The sequence below is a fragment of the Trichosurus vulpecula genome, chromosome 1, assembly GCF_011100635.1.
Source record: "Trichosurus vulpecula isolate mTriVul1 chromosome 1, mTriVul1.pri, whole genome shotgun sequence".
NCBI classification, from domain to species: Eukaryota; Metazoa; Chordata; class Mammalia; order Diprotodontia; family Phalangeridae; genus Trichosurus; species Trichosurus vulpecula.
In genome coordinates, this window is record NC_050573.1 from 185,911,517 (window position 1) to 185,938,316 (window position 26,800).

A 26,800-nucleotide genomic window follows, 5' to 3' on the forward strand; every position below is an offset into this window, starting at 1 on the left:
CACTGCTTTCTGATGCATGTTTAATTTCTCTCTCCATTGGTTTCCTTCCATCTGCTAACAATTATTTTCAATTCTCTCTAGTACTAAAAAAAAATTCCCTTTGCCCTTGTATCTCCACTCTGCTGCTATCCCATCTCTTTTCTCCCTTTCTCAAACAAATTTCCTCACAAAGTGGCCTAGGCTCAGTGCATTACTTAGTTATCGTCTACCCCTCTCTTAAACCTCGAAATCTCTTTTATTAGAGTTTTTGTTCTCTCAGAGCTGCTTTTTCAAAGGCCAAAGATTTTTTAATTGTCAAATCCAATGACCTTTCCTCAGTCTTTACCCTCCAAGACCTCTGTGTGGAGTTTGGAAATTAAATTAACAAAGAGGATTTATGGTTTATTTTATTTTTTTCCCTTTTACATTGACTGTCTAGCTACTTGCCTGCCGGAGCCGCTCAAGACTTAAAATATTCTCCACCTGCAGTACACCTCGTGTATACTTCTCAATATATGTTTCTCCATCCGATGTACCTTCATTTTCACTCCTTGCTGCCATGAGAGCCAAAGTTTCTCGGTCTTCAATCTCCTCTGTTGCCTAAAATAAAAAAAGAAGGTAATGCTAGACTTTTAATTTTGACCTTTTTTGGTCAATATTTTATTAAATGAACAGGAATATGTAGTAAAATAAATCTGGAAAAAAATCAAACTTTGACAGCTATGTTGCCAGCTGTTAAATTATTGGTTCTTTTGTTCATTTAACTGCATCATTTGTGGAGCAATTATTAGAAATATAATTCATCTTCTCATTATGCATAGTTTTAATTTTTTTGTGAAGCCGTGACCAATTTTTTAAAAGATGCTAGATCAAAGGCATGAAAAGTTCATCCCTCTGTATACCCAGCCATGCAAGTCAAAAGTTTTCAACCATGTATTTACTGTGTAACATTAGCTGTAGTTATGCATTAAATATACATATTCTACATGACAAATATTTTACTATAAAGAATGACATTATATTGCATTAATGGAGAATTGGGAAAGGGATAGGAAGAGAAAATTTTAGAATACAAGCTGTGAATAATCACATAAAATATATTTAAACTCCCTCATAATAAGTAAAATATACATTAATATACCCTAACTTATGTCTACTAAATGCACAAAGTAATGAAAAAATGACCAAATTTGATATTGCCAGGATTGCAGGGGAACACTACTGATACAGCTATGCACTCGTGCAAACTTTTTCTAAGAGAAATATGGCAACATCCAATGAGAATCATAACTATGCCTAGATTTCACCCAGATATTTCACTGCTAAGACTTATCATAAAGGGGTCTTGATGAAAAGGAAGAAATGTAATAATCTGTACAAAAGTATTTATAGCTGCTTTATTTGTAAAAGCAAAAACCTGGAAACAGGGCAGCTAGGTAGTGCAGTGAGTAGAGCACCAGCCCTGGAGTCAGGAGGACCTGAGTTCAAATCTGACCTCAGACACTTGACACCCTTACTAGCTGTGTGACCTTGGGCAAGTCACTTAACCCCAATTGCCCTGACAAAAAAAAGCCCCTGGAAACAGCGTTTATATCCAAGCATTAGTGATTAGTTAAATGCACTGCATTATATTCATATAAAATGATATTAAGACACAGTAAAAATAACAAATATTTAGAAGGAAGTACAGAAACACTTATAGAAAGGGATGCAAAGTGAGATCTCCAGAAACATATATACACATTAGGTGCAGTTATAAAAAAAACCCACAAAAGCCCCCATTGTTTGTTAGGATTACTAACAAAAGTCCCTTAAGAACACAGATTGAATAAACAAGTGTATTTTTGTTCACTTGTTAAATTATTTGATTTTTTAAAAAATATGGCAATATAATTTTATGTTTTTCTTTTACTCAGTTAAGAGGTAAATGGTTTAAATTTAGGTGTCTTGATTGGATATTACATGTTTGGGTCTACTGTTAATTGGTATCTGTTGTAAATGTTATGATTATAAGAATAATTATAAATTTTAAAGATAAACTTCTAAATTTGAAGTTTTAATTTTACCTTTGGTATATTGGATACTATTTCATAGGTTACACCACAGGAATAAAATATATTTTTCAAAGATATCCTCCTCTTCAAACTTTGCGTAAAACTCTGGTGAGGAGAGAAAGCATAATTAAACTCTGTACAAAATTTCAAATTCAAATATTTTGCAAATTTTAAAGGCATTTTTAATTATAATTTCTTAAATACATAGGTCACTGCAAAAATCAAAGTGAGAGGTGATGTAGGTGTGAACCAAGGAGGTATCTGGGTAAGTGCCTGGAATGTGCCCCATCTCTGCTCCCAGCTCAGCAGCGTCTTCTACATGAATCCTTTCTGGATCCCCCCAATGCCACACCTTCCAAATGACCTTATCAATTTTTTACATGTTGTAAACATTATCTCAGAGGCTAGATTAAAAGTTCTTTGGGGGCAGGGACTACTTCATTTTTGCCTTTATATTCCCAGTCTTGGCATATAGGAAGTGCTTAATTAATGCTTATTGACTTATTCTGTACATCTGAAAAACTGCCTTAAGCACTAAAAATATAGGCAATTATTTTGCAGCTCTAACATAAATGAAGAGCTTCAAGGGCATGGGCACAAGCGCAATGGTGGAAATGAGTCCTACATTACCTGTTTGTTGTAAACATTGGCCGCAATCCTTTTACGTAATACTAACTCCATAGCAGCAGGATGGCTGAGCTGGACTGTGGTCTTTACTATCAAGTAAATCCTTTCATTTTGTGGGGTAACCCTGTTCAAGTGCACTGAATCATGGACAGAGGAATCCCAAGAGGCAGTAGCAGAAACCTGAGAGGAGAAACAGGAAAAGGATAGTAGGGTGGAAGAGGGAAACAAGGAACAAATCATTTGGAATTCAATGACCCCAGAGTAAATGCAAATGAGGGAGGAAGCTGAACTGAAGTTCATTGAACTAGATCTTTCCCCCCCAAGTCCGAATTCCATTCCACAAGGTTATAGGACTGCATGGCAGCACACACTAATCCAAAGCCACCTCAGAGAATGTTAGACAGTCAATTACCTCATCATCACTATGCTTTATGACTGGCAGATAGAAGAAGTGACTCCCATGCTCCTTCGGTAGTATAGAGTTAACACCAGATGCATGAGGACCTACGAGCTGTTCATTGGCAGTGAGGTCATCAGCTAATAAAATACATGGCACATAGAAAAGGTTTAGGAAAAAAAGGTCAGTTTTAAAACAAACAAAAGGAAAAGAAAAGGAAAAATGACCTCTTTTTCTGACACAAGCATAATGAATTAAAGTTCTTTTTATTATTCCACCCCCCAGGTTGAGGATTGAGTCATTTAAAAAATGGTAGCTTTTAGTTAAGGCATTTATTCATCAGGGTGAGAGGTGGGAGTATTATATTATGGAACCTACAGTTTAATTATTATTGGCTTAAGAGTTAGGCAAGCCACATCATAGCTGGTATACTTTAAAAAAATACTATTTTGGAGGTTGAAAATTAAGCATTTTTATGAGGCGCATTATGACATGCATGCTTTTTCTTTTCTATGTTTATTTTTATTTTTTATTGAGGTAAGCTCACCCTAGATTTTTGCACATTCCTGATGTCAGTCAGGCCTGTAAACTAACTTGAGGTTACCCTCATGAGAGGCAGCATGAAGTAGATAGGAAGCCAGCCTCAGAGCCAGGGAGCCAGAGATTCAAGGCCTGTTTCTGATACACACTGGCTGTGTGACCCTGGGCAAATCAATTCACCTCTCAGTGCTCCAGTGAACTACACTTAGCAGAAGAGGTTCCAACATGCCAACTTGCATTGAATTTCCTCATCCTGCAGTTTTCTAGACCCTTTCCTCACCCTCACAAAAGCCACACTTAACATACATGTTTTTGAAGTTTATCCAGTAAAACTCTTACATGACTAATTTGAAAAAAAAATTGGAATTTATCTTTTTCTTCCTCCTCCTACCTTAATTTTTTGACTTATTGTTCTAAATTACTAGGCCCTGAAATCTGAAAACAACTGTTGGACATTTAGTTCCAATATCTACTTACCATTTAAATCGAGAAAAAGGACCGGTATGTGTGTTTCCATCCCAGCAGGTGGGGTCCTAAAGCCAATAACAAATTTCTATTACAATGGAACATTAATACAAAGATAATCTGCAATATATGCTGTTAAACAACAAAACCCCAAAATGAAGAGAAGGAAAAATAATGTATAGAGTGAGAAAAATTCAGGATTTGGGGTCACAACCAAATGTTTTAGCCATCTTGTATATATTGTTGTTTAGTTGTTTCAGTTGTGTTTGACTCTTTGTGACTCCATTTGGGGTTTTCTTGGCAAAGATACTGGAGTGGTTCGCCATTTCCTACTCCAGCTCAATTTACCGAAGAGGAAACTGAGGCAAACAGGGTTAAGTGACTTACCCAGGGTCTCACAGCTAGTCATTGTCTGAGGCCAGATTTGAACACAGGAAGATGAGTCTTCCCGACTCCAAGCTCTGCCCTCCCTCTACCTTGTCACCTAGCTGCCTTATCTACATATATGCCTTGTATGCAATTTAGGAGAAACATGAAAAATCAATAAATTTCATACGCAATAAGCAGCATTTTAACTATCTGGAATCTTTCTAAAATGTGTTTGTACTTGTGGAAGGAAGAAAAGAAGCATTTCTTACTATGTTCATACTATGTGCTAAGCACTTTACAAATATCCCACTACATCCTCATTACTACTCTGAGAGGTGGGTGCTATTATTAACCCATTTTTAAAGTTGGAGCGACTAAGAGAGGCGGAGAATAAGTGCCTTCCCCAGGGTCATAGAGCTAGTATGAGTCTGAGCCTGGGTTTGAACCTGGGTCTTCTTGACTCTATGCCCCATGTCCTACCTACCTGCCTTTGGATCAGGACAGGTAGGATTGGGGTAAGGATAGAAAAATGTGGGACTGGAAATAGTGAAGCAGGAAGAGAAAACATTAGATTTTATCAGGGAAGAACAGACTAAAGTCAGAGAGAAATCAAAGGAACAACAGCTCCCTCTGTGGCTCAGGACAGGTCACAAAGGTGTTTGCTGGTGCTTACCAGTCAGCAGGAGCACCAGGAATCCCACTGCCTGGAGCAGGAACAAGCACAGCATTCCTCTCTTCTGTCAAACCTACCCACTGTTCTACGAGCCGGTTTTCCCGTTCCAGGTCATCTTCTGTTTTCTCTGCAGTAGAACAGGAAGGGATGATTAGCAACAGAAAGCAGGGAGGGAAGAAAGTCCAATTATTATCATTTAAAGTAAAAAGAGATAAATTTTCAGGAATCCTTGCAACAATGTGCCTTGAACATGAGCTCTTCTACGTCACAGATGAAGTCAGAAAAACTAAGAAACTGTCTAATGTAAAATACAATAGATAATTAGGATTTCATACTTTTAAAAACCATATACCTCTACCCTCAAATCAATTAGATTTTCCTAATAGCTCTTCTGGGGCAGCTAAGTGGCATAGTGGAAGGAGTACCAGGCCTAGAGTTGGGAAGACTATCTTCCTGAATTCAAATCTGGCCTCAGACACTGACTAGCTGTATGACCCTGGGCAAGTCACTTAACCCTGTTTGCCTCAGTTTCCCCACATGTAAAATGAGCTGGAGAAGGAAATGGTAAACCACTCTGGTATCTTTGCCATGAAAACCTCAAATGAGGTAGTGAAGAGTCAGACACGACTGAAAAATAACCTAGTATCTCTTCCCTCCATCATGAGGAAGATAAATGGTACAAAGGTAGTTATGTGGCTCAGTAGAGAGAGTGCTAGGTCTGGAGTAAGAAAGACCAGAGTTCAAGTCCAGCCTCAGACATTTACTAGCTGTGTGACCCTGGGCAAGTCACTTAACTTCTGTTTGCTCTGGTTTCCTCAACTCTAAAATGGGGACAACAATAGCATCTAATTTGGAAGGTTGTGAGGATAAAATCGGATAATATTCATAAAGTGCTTAGCACAGTGCCTGGCACATAGCTGGCACCATATACATGCTTATTCCTCCCCTTCATGAGAAATTCGGGATCTGAGATCATATGAGATCCCCCCACCAACAATTCAACTCATTCCTAAAACTTACGGTTGATAAAGCGAACCAGTTAGCTTTCATTAATAAATATGACAAATATCCACGAATTCGGAACCAATTAGTTTTACTCTGCAGTGGTAGCAGGGGAGATGGAGAGAAGATGTAGTGAGAATTTTCCTTATTTCTTATAGCATTTGCTTATTTGCTTATAGGAGCACAGTACTTAGAGCTAGAAGGGTCTGTAAACAGCATCTAGTCAAATCTTGTGTCAGAGACAAGGAACCAAAGCCTAGAGAAAGGCACAGAGGTAATGAGGGGGCTCGGATTTTAACCCATGTTCTCTGCCCCAAATCCAGGTCTTCACTCTAGCTCTATGGCCCTTTCCTCTGATTGCTCAGTTCCTCTAGGAACCTCCAAAAATGCCCAGGCCAGCAATGCTCATTCCTTCATTCTTCTCTGGACTTTCTTCTTCACTCTCTCTCCCATTTTCCTTCTCTACTTTACCCCAGTTTGAGTAATTTCTTTCTTTCTCTCCCAGTGCTTTTCAGCTTTAGTTAGAGAAATAAAAGGTGGTGTCGGGGCCAGAAAAAACTGGTTCAAGTCCTGACTCATATACATACATACATACATATATATATATACATATACACACACACATACACATGTGTATATGTATATATGAACTTATATATATGTGTGTGTGTGTATATATACACATTCATTTAACACCTTAGTGTTCTAAGCCAGTGGTGTCAAATTCAAATTTCTATTTCTACATTTATATATATATATATATATATATATATATATATATATATATATATATATATTATAGACAAATATTGTTATATTTATGTATTCTTCTACCCAGATCACTGCAGGCCATGTACTGACTTCAGAAAACCACAAATTAACATATTATAGAGTTGCATTGTAATTTACATGTATTTTTGTATGAATTGTTATTTTGTGTTTATATTGCATTTTACATAAATATTTATTTTGTTAAACATTTCCCAATTACATTTTAATCTGGTTTGGGCCCCACTGGGAAGTTTTGCTGGGCAGCCAGCCCTCCCTAAATGGGTTTCTTAAGCTGGGGGTTGTAAACTTGTTTAAAAAATATTTTGACAACTCATCCGATATAATTTTCTTTTGTCATTGTAGGTATTTTATTTTATGCATTTAAAAGCAGGATTCTGAGAAGTGCACAGGTTTTCGCAGACTGCCCAAGGGTTCTATGATCCCCAAAAGAATAAGAATCCCTGCTCTATCAAATTGCAGAGGAGGTGATGGCATGCACCTTGGCTTCCTCATCCAATAGTTTCCTATACCAATGAAATCATAGCTCCATTTAATATCTTATACTTGTCAAAAACCAATTAGAGTTTAGTATTTAGCTAACTCTGTTTAACTCAGTTTTGTGAAATCTTTATATTTCTTTCACCTTAAGAGAGATTACCTTGTGGAGAGCTTTTCAGGATCTATCAACATTACAAATTAATGAAATTAATGATAATTAAATGATTAATAATTAATGATAAAGCAGTGAAAAAGAGCAATTTTTGACCATTCAAGGACTCTTCAAGATAAAAAAGCACTCTCAGAGTTTACATCCCACATACCTTTTTTATTGCTAACTTTTTTAATCTGTTCATCCAAATATTCTTTACGCTTAATGAGTGCATCAGACCATCTCTCTCTCACAAAGTTTAAATCTTCTTCCTAAAGACAGGGAAGGAAATATTTTCCTGTAGATTATACAAGCAACTAGCTTCCGGTTTTATTATTTGAGAATATTTAAATTGATCTGAAAACGCTTCATTAGAAAGGGCCATTGAACAGTGCTTAGTAATTAATGTAAGCGAGCAAGAACCCTTCAGTAACACCCCATGCTGATCAGAGATCTCAATACTCAGAAATCAGAGCCCCTTTTACCCCCACAGTATTCCCAAAAGGACAACTGTACTGAAAAGCAAAATGAAATCAAATTTCACCAGATGTTGGATGATTTTTCATGCTTTTGGGGAAGGGTGTAGTGGGAGAGAGTATTTTAAAATTATAGCTGTACATTCGAAGGACATGGATTCTAAGCAGAAGAACCTTATGAACAGAACCCAAATTACACATATAGTAGCATATGGAATGGAAAAAAAAACCACGCATTTTCATAGTTCAATGGCCACGTGATCTCTGGAACATAAGGAATAGGTCAGCAGGGAACCCTTCAAACTTGCTGAAAAGATTTTTATTTCCAAAAATCATCAAGAGGACAAACAAAAAAAATTTCCATGCAAAAACCCAACATGCAGTCAGTCATGCTTTAAGAAATCACAGGAATCTGTCTGGTTGACTCTTCACTGTGATATGAGATGGCAGGAAGCACACAAACAGCCCGCAGGAAGTTAGTAAGTGGCACTGGAGCAGGTGTGAAAATTGAAGGGGAGGTTGCCATTTTTTCTAAACTTCTGTTGCTGCTATTTTTTCCTTAGATAAACTATAAGGTTGTGGGGAAATGAAAACAAACAAACAAAAAACCCCTCAAAACCCCAACAACTGCCTCCTTGGATTGGTCTTTCCTTGGTCATGTCCTATCCTATTTCACAGAATTTTGGACTGCAAGAACAAAGTCATCTGAAGACTTAAGTTTTATAGGCAGAGAGGCACATAGAGGTCAAACAGCCTGTGATAGGCTATATATGGAGAATGGCTGGGAACCAAACCCAGATACTTTTATTTCAGTTTGCCTCTCTGACCACTAACATCATCCTACACATAACCTCAAGCCAATCAACAAATCATGAGTAGGATAAAATTTTGTAAAATATTTTCCTGTGGGAATGTACTCCCTACCTCACCCCACCCCATCTTTCTATATCAGAAATGACTATACCTTAGGAATTTTAGCCTATTTCTAAATGAAAAGGGTAATTAAAATGGTAAAAACAAACAAACAAAAAAAATAAAAACCCACAAACAAATCTTTGGTCTTCCTACCCAGCTACAAGGTCTCACATAAAATTATTTCAGAGTTTCCAGACCTGGGAGGGACCTTAAAGACCATGTCCAACTCCTTTATTTTATACACAAGGAAACTGAAGCCCAAAGTAACATATAGTGAATGTTCAAGGTCACTTAGCTACCAAGCGGGCAAGATGGAATTCTAGCTCAGGACCTCTGACTACAAATCCAGTCTTCTTTCCACCATGGAACACTGGTTTAGAGCTAGAACTTTAGATTAGATTTCAGAGGTCTTCTAGTCCAATCCTCATCTAACAAATGAGGGAAGCAGTTCCCAGAGAGAGATTAGGTGAATTGTCTAAGGCACCTAGGGAGTAAGTAGCAAACTTGCAACTTGATTCCAGGTCCTCTGACTCCAAATGAAAAATGTTTTCCACTATATCCTTTTACCTCTTATAAGCCATGCTTTCTCTCTGAAAAAACTTGATAAGTGTCTGAAGACATAACAATAGCTTAAAGTTAGGAACTAGGTTCTTATTGTATGTTTATAAAGGTCCCCCATGTTGAATATTTTGGTTATCCTTTTATTTAGGATATCTTTATGAGCTAATTATTGAACTATAAAAAAGGTGTTGGGTTATAATATATGAACAGATAGAGAGATCTATACAATACCATCATATCTCTTGATTAAAGCATAATCACCACCACAGAAGAGTTGCCCTTCCTTGTTTTGATGTTCCTCCTCCTCCCTACCCTCTATTTTTCAATTTTGGCAGTTAGCATTAGCTGTGCCCCATGCCACAGGATTAACAGCAGCAGCAATACCTGATAACTATCCATATCATCACCATCCTCATCATCTCTCTGGTAGGAGAAAATAAACACAAAGGACATGCATTTTTCTCAAACAGCACTCATGGAGGGGAAATCTTCAACTCATATATGCATTCTTACAGATCTACATATATCATCACAGTGATGAAACATAGCACTCAGTGAATCTGATCATTTTAATACAATTATCAATGGAATTTAAGCTGATAAAAGAATTAGGTATTAAACTGTCCTGGCTATTGAAAGGAATAAATACCTGTGTGCTAGGGCTTAGTAGACTGGCTCATCAAGGACTTCAATACAAACTTATTGACTGATAGTGAAATATATAAAGCATTCTACAAGTGCAACATACAGTTATATCATTCAAAAAAAAAGCACACATCATCATTGTAAGTTGATGGAGTTGTCTGTTTCCTATGTTAATCAGCCCTGATGTAGATGAGAAAACAACACATGGCCCAAATACTTGACATAACATTTCAACAGAACAATTCGGTGACTAGGCAACATTATAAGAATCACCTCTTTAACTGAAAGGTTTTTGGCTTTGTTAGGATAAACAACAAGATTACTAGAGTGGTATACCAGAAGGTACTCACAAATTGGGAATAGAAAAACAAGACAAATTTATACAAGTCCCACATTTGCTTTAACATTGAGAATTTTTTAGTTAAAGATGTACAGATCAATAGTCTACCTAAGTCCAAGCTAGGTCCATGACAAAGTTAAATTGTGATGTTATTGAATACATCTGAAATAATTTTTATTATTCAAAGAAATGTTGATCACATTGGTTTAGAATGCCTGAATTAGTGGTGTAAATGACTGAGAACATAGCTAGTCTTCAGCCCTCCCTCTCTCCTGGGAGGTGCACAATGGTTCTTTAGGACTGTCCCCTGTATGAATTTAAAACCACATGTGGAAAACCTAATCATCCCCACAATGGACCCCAAGACTGGGTCATTAATATACATAATGCCCTATCTTCTATTCTAAACCATCTATGATGAGCTAGAGGTGGCCGAGGTTTATAACTAAATATAAGGTATTTTTAGACATATTGGTACCATTTCCATTTGAACACACAACAGTGTTTTATCCTGTTTCTTTTTTTCTACTTTTATAGAGAAATTTAAATAGTGCTCTTATGTAAGAATAGACTCCTTTTAATTAAGCATTTTTAAAAACACCATTATTTCAACTTAGTTCATTCATCTGTTGAATAAATATTTACTAAATTTCTATTACATAAGAGTCTCTGGGCTATGAGCTGGATGAATTTTACTTTATACATGCAATTACAATTCTGAGTACAGTGGTCTCTCTTAAATGAATATTCCATGTTACAGTCAGAGCCACTGACATTCTACAGAGTTGTTTAGTCTACAGAGTTGCTTCTAATCACTAAAAGCCACCATGAGCTACAAATGTGAAATAGGTATATTAGACTCAGAACTCGAGGGACCTTATGGTTTTATAGACCATCTAGTCCAACCCTCTCATTTTATAGATAAGGAGCCTAGAAAGGTTAAATACTGCCCAAGGTCACATAGGTAGGCAGTGCCAAAAGGCAGGATTTGAATTCAGGTCTTCTGATTCTAAATCCAGCACTCTTTACACTGTACCATACTATGTGTCTTTTCTCAAAAAAAAAAAAAGCTACAGTTGAAAGACTATTGAGGTAGACCTGTCAGCAAAAGAAAAAAAAAAGGGAGAGAATATCAATAATATCTATTTTTCTTTTTCAGTAGGTACTATGCTCTTATAAAAAACCAAAAACCAAAAAACTAGGTCATGCATGGCAGTCTGGCTCAGCAACTGTCTTTTATTTTGATGAAACCCAGATCTGACAAAAATGTGAAGATCCACTTAAAAAAAACCAACCTAGTAAATTCTCCTAACATCCCTAATAGGGATTTAAGTTACTGGATTGTACCTGTAGGTCATGCACCAGGGTCTTGGTGGTTCAATTGTCTGAGGTTAAAGGGTCACTAGCAACTTAGTGGCAGAATTAGAATGACAAAACTTTGAACCCCATTCTTAATTTCACAGGCAGAGAGTGATCTGTTGTAAACCCAAGGGTGAATGGGGAACATTCTCATGCTTAAAGAAATGGGGGCGGATGCTGAGGGGACATATTCCAGTGCTTTTTGCTACTCTATCATTACATTCACCAGGCCTTGCAAACCTGAGTGGAAATTCAGTCGGAGGGTAGCGAAGAATGTGCCGATAGGAGCACAGTTGTCTTAACAGTACTCCCCATTCAAAAAACTTAAACTCAGGGTCAGATTTTCAACATACTTATATTTGGTCTGCAGAAAAGCTTTTGTTTGGCCGCTATGCAACTCTGAAGTTGGCTGAGTCAGAGGACAAATAGAATGGCCAGGCTTACGCTCAATTTTCTTGGAGGAACCAGAGAAAGAAGAGAAAGATGACTTTCTTCTATCCATGCTCCTTGGGTTGAGAGGATGTACATGAATCTAAACTAGAGAATTCAATACTCTGAGCCATTTGTATTAGAGTCATTCTCTAGTAGTGGAAGTCATTCTGTAGTTGTAAAATAGGTGTTTGGTGAAATACATCACCTCTTCCAGGCCTGTCAGGGACCATTTATTAATAGTCTGCCTTTTTCTTGAGCAGCTAGGTGGTTCAATGGATAGAGCGCTGGGCTCAAAATCAGAAAGACTCATCTTCATGAGTTCAAATCCATCCTCAGACACTTACTAGTTGTGTGACCCCAGGCAAGTCACTTAACCCCAGTTCCTTGCTTGCAAAATAAGCTAGAGAAGGAAATGGCAAGCCACTCCAGCATATTTGCCAGGAAAGCCTCAAAATGGGGTCACAGAGAGTCAGACATGACTGAAACAAGTGAACAAGAAAAACAAACCTTATTCTTATGGAGTGATTTAAGTACTAAGATAAAAAAGAAGCCATTATTTATGATTCCTGAACTGATTATTGTTTCTTAAGGTTTTTTCTTTGTTTTGAAATGCCTTTACCACACTCAGACTTACTAGGAAGAAAAGATCTCAGTTCATCTCTTGGTTCTTTTGCTACAGCTGCATACAGCTGGCAAATTAGGTCAAAAAGTGAAAAAAATTTAGGAGATGGATAGATAGGCACTAGAGTGGGGTAATAAAGTTTAATATCCAACATGACCTGAGCCATTTTTAAAAGAACTACTCACACTAAGAGATATATTCTACCTTATTGTAATATTAATTAAGCTGGGACTTTTTTACTGTTTTAGAATGCTAAATTAATTAAATGTCTTTGATTGAGTCTTACTAGGTGCTAAACCCCAGGCCCATGCCCTTTTACTACTAGGTGCAAAGCCCCAGGCTGGTGAGCAAGCTAGTTCTCTAGTTTGAGAGAGATGGGAAGCCCCCAGGGCCCTAAGGGGAGTTGCTAAGACCAGAGCCAATAGTAGGTGCCTAAGTTCTGGTCACTCAGATGATGTTTGATGACGTCTAAAGACTGTATAAAAAGAGAAAACAGAGCTGTTTGCTTGAGGCTCTCACTCCTGCAGAAGTGTTGGCATGGGACTCTGGGGAGCTGTTCTAAGAGCCTCCTGGCTCGTCAACCCAGATGTTGATGGTTTTTTGGTAACTATGAATTGTATTTGGTCTGTTTATAATGTATGTTTGTAATTTGTTTGTATTTGCTCTGAAGCTCAGGGTGCTGGCTTTTTCCCCTGAACTAAGTGAATGATATTTGTATGTTGGATTGAAATAAGATTGTTAACCCCCTAATGTTACTTTCCTTAGTAAAGCAGATCAAAAGAACCTGTGCTGGCAGTGTTCTTGTTGTTGGGCTTGTGTCAGTCTTTCACCCCCACAACAGCTGCTAGCTGAATTGTTGCAACAATTATATAACCAGCAAAAATCTAAAAGTCAGAAATGGAGACTATAAACAAGCCTGAATTTTGAGTAGCCAAACTGTTACGAAGGTTGATTTCATTCCCAAATAAATCCTCATTATAATTCTTTAATCACCACCTCTTACTCTCAACTAAGCAATCCCCTTTAAATATTTCACTTCAAACCTTTCCTTACCTGGTAGCTATCCAATCCTCTCTGGAGTTTGGTAGATCTTGCAGTTACGCAGCCAATAGAAACAGATAGAATGGCTTCCACCATAAGTGGCAATGTACCAGACTGCTGAACAGGCTTCACTGTTACCTGAACTCTACGGGAATGACCCTGTATAGAATAAGAAATGAGGGTGGTGGTGAGGAGAAAAAGAGAGATAAAGAATGGGGGGAAGAGGGAGAGGGAAAAAGGAAAGGGAGAGAAAGAGACAGGGAGAAATGCAGGTGTTTGAAACTGTCAAGAAAGTCAGGGCAATACATGGAGAAATATAGTGGATGGAGAGAAAATCCAAGTACAATACCTGTCTCAGCTGAAAGACACCCCCTGTATTCACGTCTTTTGCCTGATGAAGTTCCACTGCAGCATATTCACCCATCTCATTAAGTTCAAGTATGGAAATCCACATTTCTATTCTTCGAGTAACTTCATTCCATCTACAAGGACAACATATCGGCCAACGATGCTTGTAGCACTCACGAGCACTGCAGCCATGTTGTGCTTATCGACACAACAAACCACCCCATGGAATTGTCAGCCCCCTCCCGAGCCTTGGCTTGATTGCCAATCACAAACCTGTCCTGGAGTGTTCTTGTTTTAGCATGAAGAGAATCAACTTCCCAGATGGAACTTCCATTTCCACTACACCTGTGACCCCACACTTCAATTGCAAGAGCTCCATCTGAAATAAACTCCAAGAATTCTTCCGTGACATTCACAACATAGTCCTAGAACGTGGAGAGAAGGGATCGATAGGGCAGAAGAATGAGAATAATTCTATGACACTTCTTTATCATCTCAGTTGCATAAAGATTTGGGTTCTTATCTTGAAATGGTCCCCCCATTCTACAGGTTGGGTACTTAAGTGTTACTAGGCTCAGTTGACCTATTGGTTGGTTTTGCTGAAATGCTTTCCCTACCCTTCTCCCTTTTGTTTTTTATTCATTGTTACAAGGGATGGCTTGATGGATAGGGGACAGTTATATTCAGGAAAGATAATTTTTATCTTGGTATATCATGGTATAGTGGAAGGCACATAGAATTTAGAGTAAGAGGGCTTGGGTTCAAATCTCCACTCTGTCCCTCATCACTGTGACTGTAGGCAAGTGAATTAACTTCTCTGAGTCTGACTTTCCCAGAATGGGTAAAGAAGGGGCTGGACTCAGTGACCTCTAAGACTCCTTCCACCTCTAAATCTATTAGCCTACGAAGGTGACCTAAAAACAAAAGACATTAATACTTCTTTTTTAAAAAGTAAATAGAATGATAGTCCAGCCCAATCCTCTACCATTTTACCAATAAAGAAACTAAGGTGCCAAAGGGTTAGATAACTTGGTCTGAGGTCAGTTAACTAATCAATGAATCAACAAGTATTCACTAAGGATCTACTAGGTATGAGGTACTGGGTATACAAGTACAAAAAAAACAGGACTCACAAGGAACATAAATTCTAATGGTGGAGACAAAAATATATATAAATGTATATAGTATAAATATAAAATTAACAAATTTCAAATACATACAAAGTAGTCAAAAACAAGGAAGTTTAAAAGGGAAAGCAATAGCTTTTGAGGGTTCAGGAAAGGTTTCATGCAGAAGATAGTGCCAGAGAAATCCAGGAATGGAGCATGGCCAGAACACAGGTACAGATACAGGAGAGAAAGTGAGTGCTGTTTTAAAGGAAGAGAGAGAACAGTTAGGCTGGATCACAGAGTATGGGAGGGAGAGTAATGTCTGGTGAGGCTAGAAATAGAAACTGCAGAACAAGATTGTAAAGCACTCTAGAATCTAAGCAAAGAAATGTATATTTTATCTTAAAGGCAATAGGAAGCTGTGGGTGTTTACTGATTAGGAGAGTGACATTGATAGATTGGAACATAAGGAAAATTACTTTGACAGCAAGGTGTAGGAAGGACTGGAGACTTGAGGCAGGAAAACCAGCCAAGAGCAGAGACTAGGGCTAGATATGTAGATCTGGGAAGCATCTGCACAGAGAGGAAAGTTCAACCCATGGAAGCTGAAGAAGTTGAGAGAGAGACAGAGACAGAGAAAAAGAGAAAAAGAGAGAGAGACAGAGAGAGAGACAGAGAGAGAGAGAGAGACAGAGAGAGAGAGAGACAGAGAGAGAGAGAGAGAGAGAGAGAGAGAGAGAGACAGAGACAGAGATTAAAGGAAAAAGGAAAGAGGCCTTGAACAGAACTATATGGAACACAATTAGACTGAGAAGTGATCAGACAGACAGGAGGAGAACCAGGAGAGAAGAGGGTCACAGAAATTCAGAAAGGAGAGAGTATATTGTAGGAGACAATGGTCAATAGTGTCAAATGTAGCACATAGGTTCAGAAGGATTAGGACTGAGAAAAGAAAAGACTGACAAAAGATCACCAGGTTTAGAAATGAAGAGATCATTAGTAACTTAAGAGACACTTAAGAGTAACTTGAGAGTTCTGGTGAGTGATGAGATTGGAAGCCAAATTACAAAGGGCTGAAGAGTGAGGGAGAGGAGGGGAAGTGGAGTTTGGAAGAGGAAGGCAAAAGAAATATGGGACACCAGGTTTAGGGGACCATAATGTCTTGTAAAGTTTTTTTTTTTGTTTCAAAGGATGGTGGAGACTTGGGCATGAGTGAACGCAGTAGGGAAAGAGCTAGCTGATAAGGAGAGGCTGAAGATTTGAGAAAGGGGGTGGTTTAGGTTGCAATCAGCTGGAGAATATGCGAGGAGTGGAGATTTAAGTGTACATGTATATGCCTTCCTTGGCAAGGAGAAGGGTTATTTCTTTGTGAGATAGGGAGAAAGGCAGAGTGTGAGAAATCATGTCAAGGTGTTTGAGATAAATGGAATGGGAGAAGGGAGAACTCACACTGAATGGCCTCAATTTTATTTGTAAAGAGCAAGGCAGTATCCTCAGATGAGGACAAGGGATGGGGTAGACATATGGGAGATTTGAGGAGGGAAGAGAAAGTTTGGAATGACTCCTGTGAGGAATGAAATTGAGAATCAATGAGGGAAAAATGAAGACTGCCTTGATATAATGAAGGTCCAGTTGAGGTTGGATAACATGAATTTGTGATGTGCCTAGTCTGCAAGGGTGTAAGATTTCCTCCAGGTGTTTTCAGCAGCTACTGAACAGGGCTGATGTTCAGCATGAGCAGAGCAGCTGTAAGACAAGCTTGCAAGGGATTCAAAAGCAGGGGAAGTACAGTTGAAATGGCTAACTAGTGGAGAGGCAAGAAACTGAAATCAGAGCAGGGAGAAAGTACTAAAAAACAGAGAATGGAGGTCTTAGGATAGGTTTAGACAGGGTGAAGCATAGAGAGATATGAAATGACAGGAAATTATGGTCAGCTGGGTTTCTATTGAAGAAAGGGGAACATTTGTGGGTAATGGGAAGGTCTAGTATGTCATCTAAGTGTGGTCATGCAGGAAATCTGTGGTAAAGCTTGGGAAGAGCACCCACGTCTCTTGGCTCCCAGTCATAACACATAAGAGAAGTGGAGATATACAGAGATAGGAAAGGCTAAAGGAAGATTTAAATCTTTAAATTTCAAGAAGGATATAGATTAGACATTAGGAAGCACTTCATGAGAAAAAGGAACAGATTCAAAAAGGAAGCTATAGAATTCCCTTTTCAAGACATTTAAAAGAATACAGATTACTTTCTTGTTTAGATACTATCTTGTGTAGGTAAGTTGTGCCTTCTCGAAGTATCTTACAGTCCAATATTCATTGACTAATAGGCATTACCAATATTAATTGATGATAAGTATTGGCTAAATTCAACTATTCATATTTTATTTTATTTCTAAAAATTCAAAGATTAAAAATTTCAGGTTCTAAACACAGTATTAGAAAATATACCTAACTCTCTTGTCGCACCACCGTGCTTTTTATTTCCTGTTGAAATTATAGCCTATTTCCTCTAGTCTGATGCTCAGCAGATACAAGGTAAAATTTTCTAGACTCTGTAATAATTCAATATGATAGTGAGGAATCAAAGAGAATTTCATGTTTTTCCACCTAAGATACTAGGTGAACGAAGGTGACAGTGGCAGCAACGGGACTCAAGTTGAGCAGATTCATGGGGAAAGATAAGTGAAATTTTGGACATGTAGAATTTAAAGTGTCAATGGAGAGAGATGACCTCTAGCCAACTGCAGATTCAGGCCTGGAGCCTGGGAAAGAGGTTAGGACTGGAGGAAGGTGAGGGCTAGAAAAAGAAAATGACTTTGTCCCTTAGCTGATTAGTAGCAGGTGACATCACTCCTACTCAAGAGAAGTAAAGAAATAGGGTGTAAGGACAGTGAGGTGGGGGCACAGTGGATAGAGCACCAGCCCTGGAGTCAGGAGGAACTGAGTTCAAATTTGATCCCAGACACTTAATAGCTGTGTGACCCTCGACATGTCTCTTAACCTCAATTGCCTGGTGCAAAAAAAAAAAGAAAGAAAGAAAAGAGAAAAGAAAAGAAATTGGGCTTTATGGATTGAAGAAGTTTGGAAAGATTAAGAGTCTTTAAATGCATGAATGTTTTGCCACAGGTGATAATTAGCTGCAAAGTCCACAAGATTCTACCACTGAAATATCCCCTACATCTGTTGCTTTCTCTTTTTCCCTATTACTATGATAGGCCCTCATTACCTTATGCCTCAACTATTGCAATAGCCTCTCTTTTTGAAAAGTATTTTATTTTATTTAAAACATTTTTATTTTCAGTTCCAATTTTTCTCTATCCTCCCCTCCCTCACCCATTGAGAAGGCAAGCAATAAGATACCCATTATACATCTGGAATCATGCAAACCGTATTTCCACATTAGTCATGTTGTAGGGGAGGGGAAGGAGTAAGAAAAATAAAGGAGAAAAAATTATGCTTCAATCTGTGCTCAGAGTTCATCAGTTCTCTCTCTGAAGGTGTATAGCATTTCTCATCATGAGTCCTTTGGGACTGTTATAGATCACTGTATTGATTAGAGTTGCTAAGTCTTTCACAGTTCATTATCATTACAATACTTGCAGCAGCCTCTTCACAAGTCTGTCTATCTCCTTTGCAATTCCTGTCTACTCTTCCATCTTCCAGACTTACTATCTCTACCATCCTCATAGGTTGTCCCATGAGTCCCCTGTTGATAACCCTTCAATGGCTTCCTATTGCTTACTACATACAGTTCAAATTTCTTAGCTTAGCATTCAAGATCACTGATAATACCAGACCATGTTACTTTCTTAACCTTATCTCCTACTACTCTCTTCTATCCTACTCCTCTCTTCAAAGTATTCTAAATTGGCCTAGTCATTGACCACCCATTCGTGGCTCTCACATTCCTGCCCCCCAGGCTTTTGTTCACACTATTTCCAATGTCTGGCATGTCCTTTCCCTATCTCTGCCCAACCATGTTTTATAGCTCAATTCAAATTTTACTTCCTCCAAGAAGCCTTCACCAACTCCCTCATAAATAAATATCTTTATATAATTATGCATTTTTATTAGAGGTAATTGTGTATGTGTTCTATTTCCCAGCTAAAACATAGGCTCTATGAGGGTAGGAATTATGTCTTAGTTTATCAAAGGCATGATGATGTAGAGGCAGAAGCACCTGTGTTTGAATTCCACCTAAGATAATTAATAGCAATTTGACCCTGGGAAATGCACTTAACCCCTCCAAGCTTTGGTTAGTATCCTCATCTGTAAAATGGAAATGATACCTCAACCTACTCCACAGAGTTGTATCAAATGAAATAATGTATGTAAAGCACATGGCAAAACTTAGGGTGCTAAATAAACGTTGGCTATTATTATTATTATCAATCTTTCTATCTCCCCCATCACTTAGCAGAGTATTCTCTTTTTTTTTTTTGGAGGGGGGAAGGCAGGGCAATTGGAGTTAAGTGACTTGCCCAAGGTCACTCAGCTAGTAAGTATCAAGCGTCTAAGGTCGGATTTGAACTCAGGTACTCCTGACTCCAGGGCCGGTGCTCTACTCACTGCACCACCTAGCTGCCCCCTTAGCAGAGTATTCTCCAAGTAGTAATCACTTGATAAATGTTTGTTAAATTAAATTAATGGAATTAATACCTCACAGTGAGAAAAAATTACTGTAAACTGAGGTTCCTTGGATTGAGGTGAGGGCACATCTGGATCAACCACCGGAGCTGCTACTGTTGACCCACATTGGTCCCAGAATGTGTATTGACAGAAGACAAAATTAGAGAGATTTAGGGGTAGCCCAGTTGCTTCTTTAATTTTTACCTGAGGAAATAAAAAAAGTAATATAACTTCAGTAAAGAAAACATGTACCCAAAAAGCATTTCTTCTCTCAATATTCTCAAATGTAAATGTAAATCATGAAATGCATTTCCATGCCCAGAACTCTTGCCTTCCTCATCTCTGCCTTCTAGCTTCCCTGGCTTTCTTCAAGCCTCTGTTAAAGTCCTACGTTCTACAAGAAGCCTTTTCTGATTGTTAGTGCTTTCCCTCTATTCATTATCTCTAATTTACCCAAAATATAACTTCTGCGTAAACAATGGTTTACATCTTGTGTGTCCCATTCAACTGTGAGCTCCTTGAGGGCAGGAACTGTCTTTTGTCTTCCTCTGTGTCCCTAGAGCTTAGAATGGCTTCCACCATAAATGGCAATGTACCAGAGTGACATATACTGCTTAGGGTGGTGTTTGGCACAGAGTAAGAAAGCTGATTGACCAGCTGACAAAATTACTCAGCCATTTGACTCTCTGATACTACTTAGCACATTTTTAGTCATTACCTCTATAACATCTATGCTATAATTCTCTTTTTTGGTTTCTTTTTTAAATTAAGTTTTTGTTTTAGTTTACAACATTCAGTTCCTCAAGTTTTTGAGTTTCAAATTTCCTCCCCCTCTTTTTCCTCCCCCCTTCCCACCCAAGACGGCATGCAATCAGATACAGGTTCTACATATACCTTCACACTAAACATATTTTCACAATAGTCAAGTTGTAAAGAAGAATTATAATCAATGGAATGAACCATGAGAAAGAAGAAACAAAATAGAAACAAAACCAAAACAAACAAAACAAAAAAGAGCAAATAGTTTGCTTCAATCTGCATTCAGACTATAATTCTTTCTCTCGATGTGAAACACTTTTTCCATCATGAGTCATTTGGAGTTGTCTTAGAACCCTGCATTGCTGAGATGAGCCAAGTTTATCAAAGTTAGTCATCAGAAATACCGTGTGTCTGTAATTGTGTATAATGTTCTCTTGCTTCCGCTCCCCTCACTCAGCATTAGATCATATATGTGTTTCCAGGTTATTATGAAGTCCATCTATTCTTAATTTCTTATAGCACAATAATATTTCATTACATTCATATACCACAACTTGTTTAGCCATTTCTCAATTGATGGGCATCTCCTTGATTTCCAATTCTTTGCTACCACAAAAAGGGCTGCTAATAAATATTTTTTAACATATGGGCCCTTTTCTCACTTGTATTATTTCTTTGGGGTACAGCCCTAAGGAGGAACTGAATTTTGTAAACTAAAACAAAAAATTAATTAATTTAAAAAGAAACAATACAGTAGTATTGCTGGGTCAAAGGGTATGGACATTTTTATAGCCCTTTGGGGAAAGTTCCAAATTGCTCTCCAGAAAGGTTGGATCAGTTCACAACTCCACCAACAATTATGCTATAATTCTCAATCTAAAATACTCATATTTCTTTTATATCACACATACAGAAAGAGGTTTCCTGACCGCTATAACTAGTTTCTGGTATGACTGCAATCTTTGCTAAGAAAAAACACGTGCAACCTTATAAATTTTATCTTTCAAGGCAAAATGCATTTTTTTTTATGCAAAGCAAACCAATTTTAGAAAGACCTACACACACAGATTTTGTATCCACTGTCAACTCATTTAACTTTAACTGTCTCAAGTGAAAAATATCTCTTGCTAGATTAGCAAGAACATCCTCCCCACCACTCATCTTACCCGGCAGGTCAGCTTTTTGACTCGGTGGATGATATCACCATTGCTGTCCATGACTTCAAGGCTCCCACTCTCACTAGAGTTCTCTGAGGAATCATCACCTTCAATCACACGCTCTGGAACAGCTCCTGTGACACGCATCACTTCAACATGCAGGCGTCCTGCAACCTAGGACAAAAAGACATTAAGTGGCTAGAGACTGTGAAGGGTTCAACCAGAAGTGTCCGCACTACTACAACCTTGTAGTAAATAGTGGTTTGCTCAGGACTTTACTACTCAAGGGCACAGATTACATCTGTTTTACCTGCTTTGTATAGTGTCCAGGTACCATGTTCAGAATGGGTACCATGGATACATAGGCGGGCTTAATGAATAATATTCAACAATAAAGAATAAAGGATAATAATAGTAGTTAGCATTTACATAGTGAGTTAAGGTTATATATACTATTTCAGGTGATTCTCCCAGCAGCCCTATAAGGTAGAATGTGGGGAAAATGGCAACAGAGAAAAATCTGTCAAAGAGAAAATAGAAAAAGCAGCTTGGATTATCAGGCATTGTCTCCATTCTTTGTAGGAGTCTACTTGGCTTTCTGTGATGAGATGTCCAGGGAGGAATGGGGAAATACAGACCTGTGTACCTACTACATTCACTGGATTACCACTTCACTTTGGTCAAGCAATAGGGTACCAAGGTACAGTTGTGTGTCTGGGGAGTCAAAGGACAACACTTTGAATGCTAAAATTTGGTTCTGTTCATTGAAAAGGTAGGAAATACAAATGTTCCTCAAATTAATGATGAAAAGAATGGAACTAATGAAATGTGTAAAATAAAAGTAGTCTGAATTTCAGCATATTATGGGGATGGTTGAAATCTACAACTAAATTGGCCAAATAACTGAGCTGTGTTAGTAAAAAACAAAAAACAACAAAGTTTAACAGTGGAGAGATTTAAATTGGCTTCTCTAAATACTTTGAAATTCAAAGCTTGGCAATCTTTCCCCAATGTGTCAATTGTACCTCATGCTGAGGCATCCTTTGGGCTTTTGGGCTTGGATTTTACAGTGGGAAGGCAAAAAAGGAATCAAAATTTTGAGATAAAGATAAGGGTTTGAAAAGAGATATTCTGAAAGAATTCACAAAGGTCAGTCAAGTTTTAAAGGACTGCCTGCTCAGGTGAAAAAAACTTGAAGGTCAGGAAAATAAAATAACTTCCTAAATATCTTTTTTAATAGATTAATTTGTTTATTTTTGGTTTTCAACATTCATTTCCACAAGATTCTGAGTTACAAATTTTCTCCCCATCTCTCCCCTCCCCCCACCCCAAGATGGCATGCATTCTGACTACCCCTTTCCCCAGTCTGCTCTCCCTTCTATCACAACTTCCTCATATTTTTAAAGCAATATCTCAATCTTGAAAACTGAGAGCAAAAAAAAAAAAGGAAAACTAAAATAATTGAGATAACTGAGATAATTTTTCCTCAGATAACTGAGAAAAAAAAGTCATGGCCCAGGAACCATGACTTCATGGTCTAAGCTACTCATTCAAGTTTTTGGTTTTGTTTCAAGAATAATACGCATGATGAAAAACGTTTAAAAACCACACATTGCTAACGCATTTAAAACTCAAGTCACAAGCATGTAGCTAAACAAAGTTGCTTTGCCTTTACCTCCCCCTGCTGGCTGATGATGGGGACTGCATACTGAAGTTTCACATCATAGAAAAGGCACTCCAGGAAGACATTAGCTACACCGATTAGGTTATGGTTTTCTTGTGCTTCGTAAAAGGGGTCCCCTCGTTTACCATAGAGTCTCTTTACCTTTGGGGAGAAAGAAAATAAACAGAAATAAACAATATTTAACATTAGTAGATAGAACACAGTTCCTGGAGTCAGGAAAATCCAACCTCAGACGCTAATTGTGTGACACTGGGCAAGTCACTCAACTTCTCTCTGCCTCAGTTTCCTCATATGTAAAATGAAGTTAATAATAGCACCCATCTCTCAGAGTTACTGTGAGAATCAAATGGGAACATATTTACGAAGAGTTTTGCAAACTTTAAAGCACTATATAAATACTATTATTCTTATTAGAAAAAATTTATTAAAGGGTTTTTTCTAGGATAATAATAATAAAAGCTAAGTCAATCCATTAATTAAAACAGAGCAATCATATTTGATTCACCTCCTCATTTCTGAAAATGGTGAAGATGAAGACAGACAAAGCCACACTAACATCATAGGTTTATGGAAAGACCTTAGGGTCATCAATCCAACCTATTCATTTAAAAGATGAGGAAAATTGCCCAAGCTCACACAACTAGGCAGAGCTGGAATCTCCACCTAGATCCTCTGAGTCCAAACCCAGCATTCTTTCCCCTGTACTCTTTAATTATTCCCTAATCTTCTTTCCTTTTAATTCTCTGTGTTCTGTTTCTCCTTCCTAACCCCTTCCCTCTATGATCACTTGTAGCCTCACAGTATTTAGAACTGCCAGGGGGTTTAGAGATCACCTAGCTCAATCCTCTCATGTTAGAGATAGGAAGCTGAGGCCGAGAGATGGTAGGTGACTTGCCCGTAGTCGCACAGAACAAATATGAGATTTAGAACCATGTAGTTTTGACTTTAAAACCATGCTCTTTTTAGTACCGAATAGCTGCTTCCATAGTCTATACAATAAACATTTATTAAGTGTCTAAGTGTCAGACATTGCGCTAATCATCAGATGCTAACTTGCATATCATCTTTTACTTCTATTACTACAGGACCAAACTTAACTTATCTAGTAAACTAACTGGATACTCTCAGTAGTTGGAGGAGTGTTTATAGGCCCCCCTAGTTATAGGCACTGAAATCCTGCTAATTAATAAATTCCATGCTATCTACCTCCAGAATGGATTTTCTTAGGATTTATAAATATCAAATAAATTTTTATATAATATATAAATATATTTTTATTAATCAATTTTAATTAATCATTAATTAAATTGATATTTAATAATATAAATAACATATAAATAAATAAGAACTTATAAAATAGTAAGAAAAACAAAATTGGTGTTCTTTTACTACATTTGACTCCAAAAAAGTAGTAGAAACACAGTCAAGTAGGTAAAACCAACTGGTTGACTAAACTCTGAACAACTCAATGACTAACCATAATTCCAGAGGTGACGAATTACAAGCTATTGGTGACGAATTACAAGCTATTCACCTCCTGACATAAAAGTGATAGACTCAGGATATAGATTGAGACATATTTTTGTGGCATGGCTAATGTAGAAATTTATCTTGCTTGACACTTTGCAGATTTGTTACAAGGATTTTGTTTTTCTTTTTGGGGTAGGGAAAGAAAATTGAGGCTTGTCAATAGAAAACAATTTAATTTAAAAAAACCAAAAACTAAATGCTCAATGTAATGGATAAAGGATTGGACTTGGGAACAGAAAACATGGTTTTAAGTCCTATCTTGAACACTGACTTAAAGTTGGGGCATATCACTTAATCTCTTTGATCCTCAATTTCCTTTTATAAATATGGGGATAATAATGCTTATATTACCTACCTAATAAGTTTGTTGTGAGGCCCAAATTAGATAAGATATTTAAAGCACTTTGCAGAGCTTAAAGCGCCATTTAAATGTCAGCTATTAAAATACTACTAATAATTATTAGTAAACTGTAGCTCATATTTTTAGGGATACCACTGTTTTAACCTAGTGCTTCTCCTAAAGTCACTTTTAGCTGATATTTTCTTTGCTAACCATTAACTTTTCAAAGTATCCACAAAAGCAAACATGTGTATACAGTGGGCTTATATGGATTTCCATATATGTGTGTGTATATACATACATACACATATATGTATATACACACATATATACACATATACATATACACATATATACATAGATATTTATATACGTACACGGTTTTTCAGACAGTCTTGTAATTTTAATTCTATGCTTTAAATGCTATAAAGTGCCATTGTATAGTTTGGTTTCCTTACCTCAGGAACCTTCTCTTTCCATTCTTGATAGAGGTCTCTCATGTCAATCAATTTATTTTCCAGCTTCTCAATGTTCCACACTTGAGTGCTTTTTCCTTTTCTCCTCACTTGAATTGCTGGTTCACTCACTATGGCACCCCTCTGTGTTACCCACATACAGACATAAAGATGAATTCTTTAAGTAATATTACTTCCCAATGTAAGAAAACTCCTACCCCTGCATCTTTCTTTCCAACATATAGGCTAAAAGGCAACTATATGATGAGACTGTATGGGTATTCTTTAATAATTTCTCTGTGGATAGGAAAAGTCTCTCTCATATCCGAGGACAGGGCAGCTCCAAATCTCTCCAAAAAGTCCAAATCACACCTAAATCTGTAGAAATTATTCAGGTAATTGCTGTTTAAGGAGTGGGGTGGGGTGTGTGTGTGTGTGTGTGTGCACACGCGCAAATAAGCAGATGCTCATCAAGTTTTTAATTTAAAGGGATCAGACGCTGCTAACACACCTGGACGGCCACTGAGAATGAGAGATATTGAACACTTCATCACCACTAGTCTTCCTTCATTACAGAGTTCCTATTTTTAATATATAACACAAATACCTAAATTCAAGAAAATAAAATTTATGTAATAGAAAGTTATACTTATTTTCAATGGTGCAGCTTTAAAATACAGCTTCAATTCAGGTGATAAAAGACCCAAGAGCATCGTTTAGAAACTAAACATCGTTTATGGCTGAAAATCTTAGTGGATGTGGATATGGATGTAAGGCAAATATAGATTAATAGCTTTGGTTCCCTTCAATGTCCCCTTTTAATGGGTATTTTGGGATAACAGCTTTTGGACTTTAATACAGTTTCCTATCCTT

The 26,800-nt window shown here is 37.5% G+C and overlaps 1 protein-coding gene across 5 annotated transcripts in view; it reads right to left on the reverse strand.

Annotated features, from left to right (window-relative positions):
* The window catches only part of KIF13A (kinesin family member 13A), a 248,055-nt gene that overhangs the window by 23,846 nt on the left and 197,409 nt on the right, over nucleotides 1-26,800 (reverse strand). For 3 of the 5 annotated variants that reach the window (XM_036753205.1, XM_036753196.1, XM_036753180.1), the window contains exons 19-33: nucleotides 25,931-26,071; nucleotides 23,594-23,743; nucleotides 21,928-22,092; nucleotides 20,033-20,206; nucleotides 14,539-14,690; nucleotides 14,267-14,399; nucleotides 13,930-14,076; nucleotides 9,863-9,901; nucleotides 7,699-7,798; nucleotides 5,105-5,231; nucleotides 4,075-4,130; nucleotides 3,073-3,197; nucleotides 2,664-2,840; nucleotides 2,046-2,138; nucleotides 427-579 (exon numbers count right to left, since the gene is read on the reverse strand). In XM_036753205.1, the coding sequence (XP_036609100.1) occupies nucleotides 427-579; nucleotides 2,046-2,138; nucleotides 2,664-2,840; nucleotides 3,073-3,197; nucleotides 4,075-4,130; nucleotides 5,105-5,231; nucleotides 7,699-7,798; nucleotides 9,863-9,901; nucleotides 13,930-14,076; nucleotides 14,267-14,399; nucleotides 14,539-14,690; nucleotides 20,033-20,206; nucleotides 21,928-22,092; nucleotides 23,594-23,743; nucleotides 25,931-26,071 (1,932 nt within the window). The remainder of the gene's footprint in view (nucleotides 1-426; nucleotides 580-2,045; nucleotides 2,139-2,663; nucleotides 2,841-3,072; nucleotides 3,198-4,074; nucleotides 4,131-5,104; nucleotides 5,232-7,698; nucleotides 7,799-9,862; nucleotides 9,902-13,929; nucleotides 14,077-14,266; nucleotides 14,400-14,538; nucleotides 14,691-20,032; nucleotides 20,207-21,927; nucleotides 22,093-23,593; nucleotides 23,744-25,930; nucleotides 26,072-26,800) is intronic. The other 2 variants (XM_036753212.1, XM_036753188.1) reach the window with 1 other exon arrangement.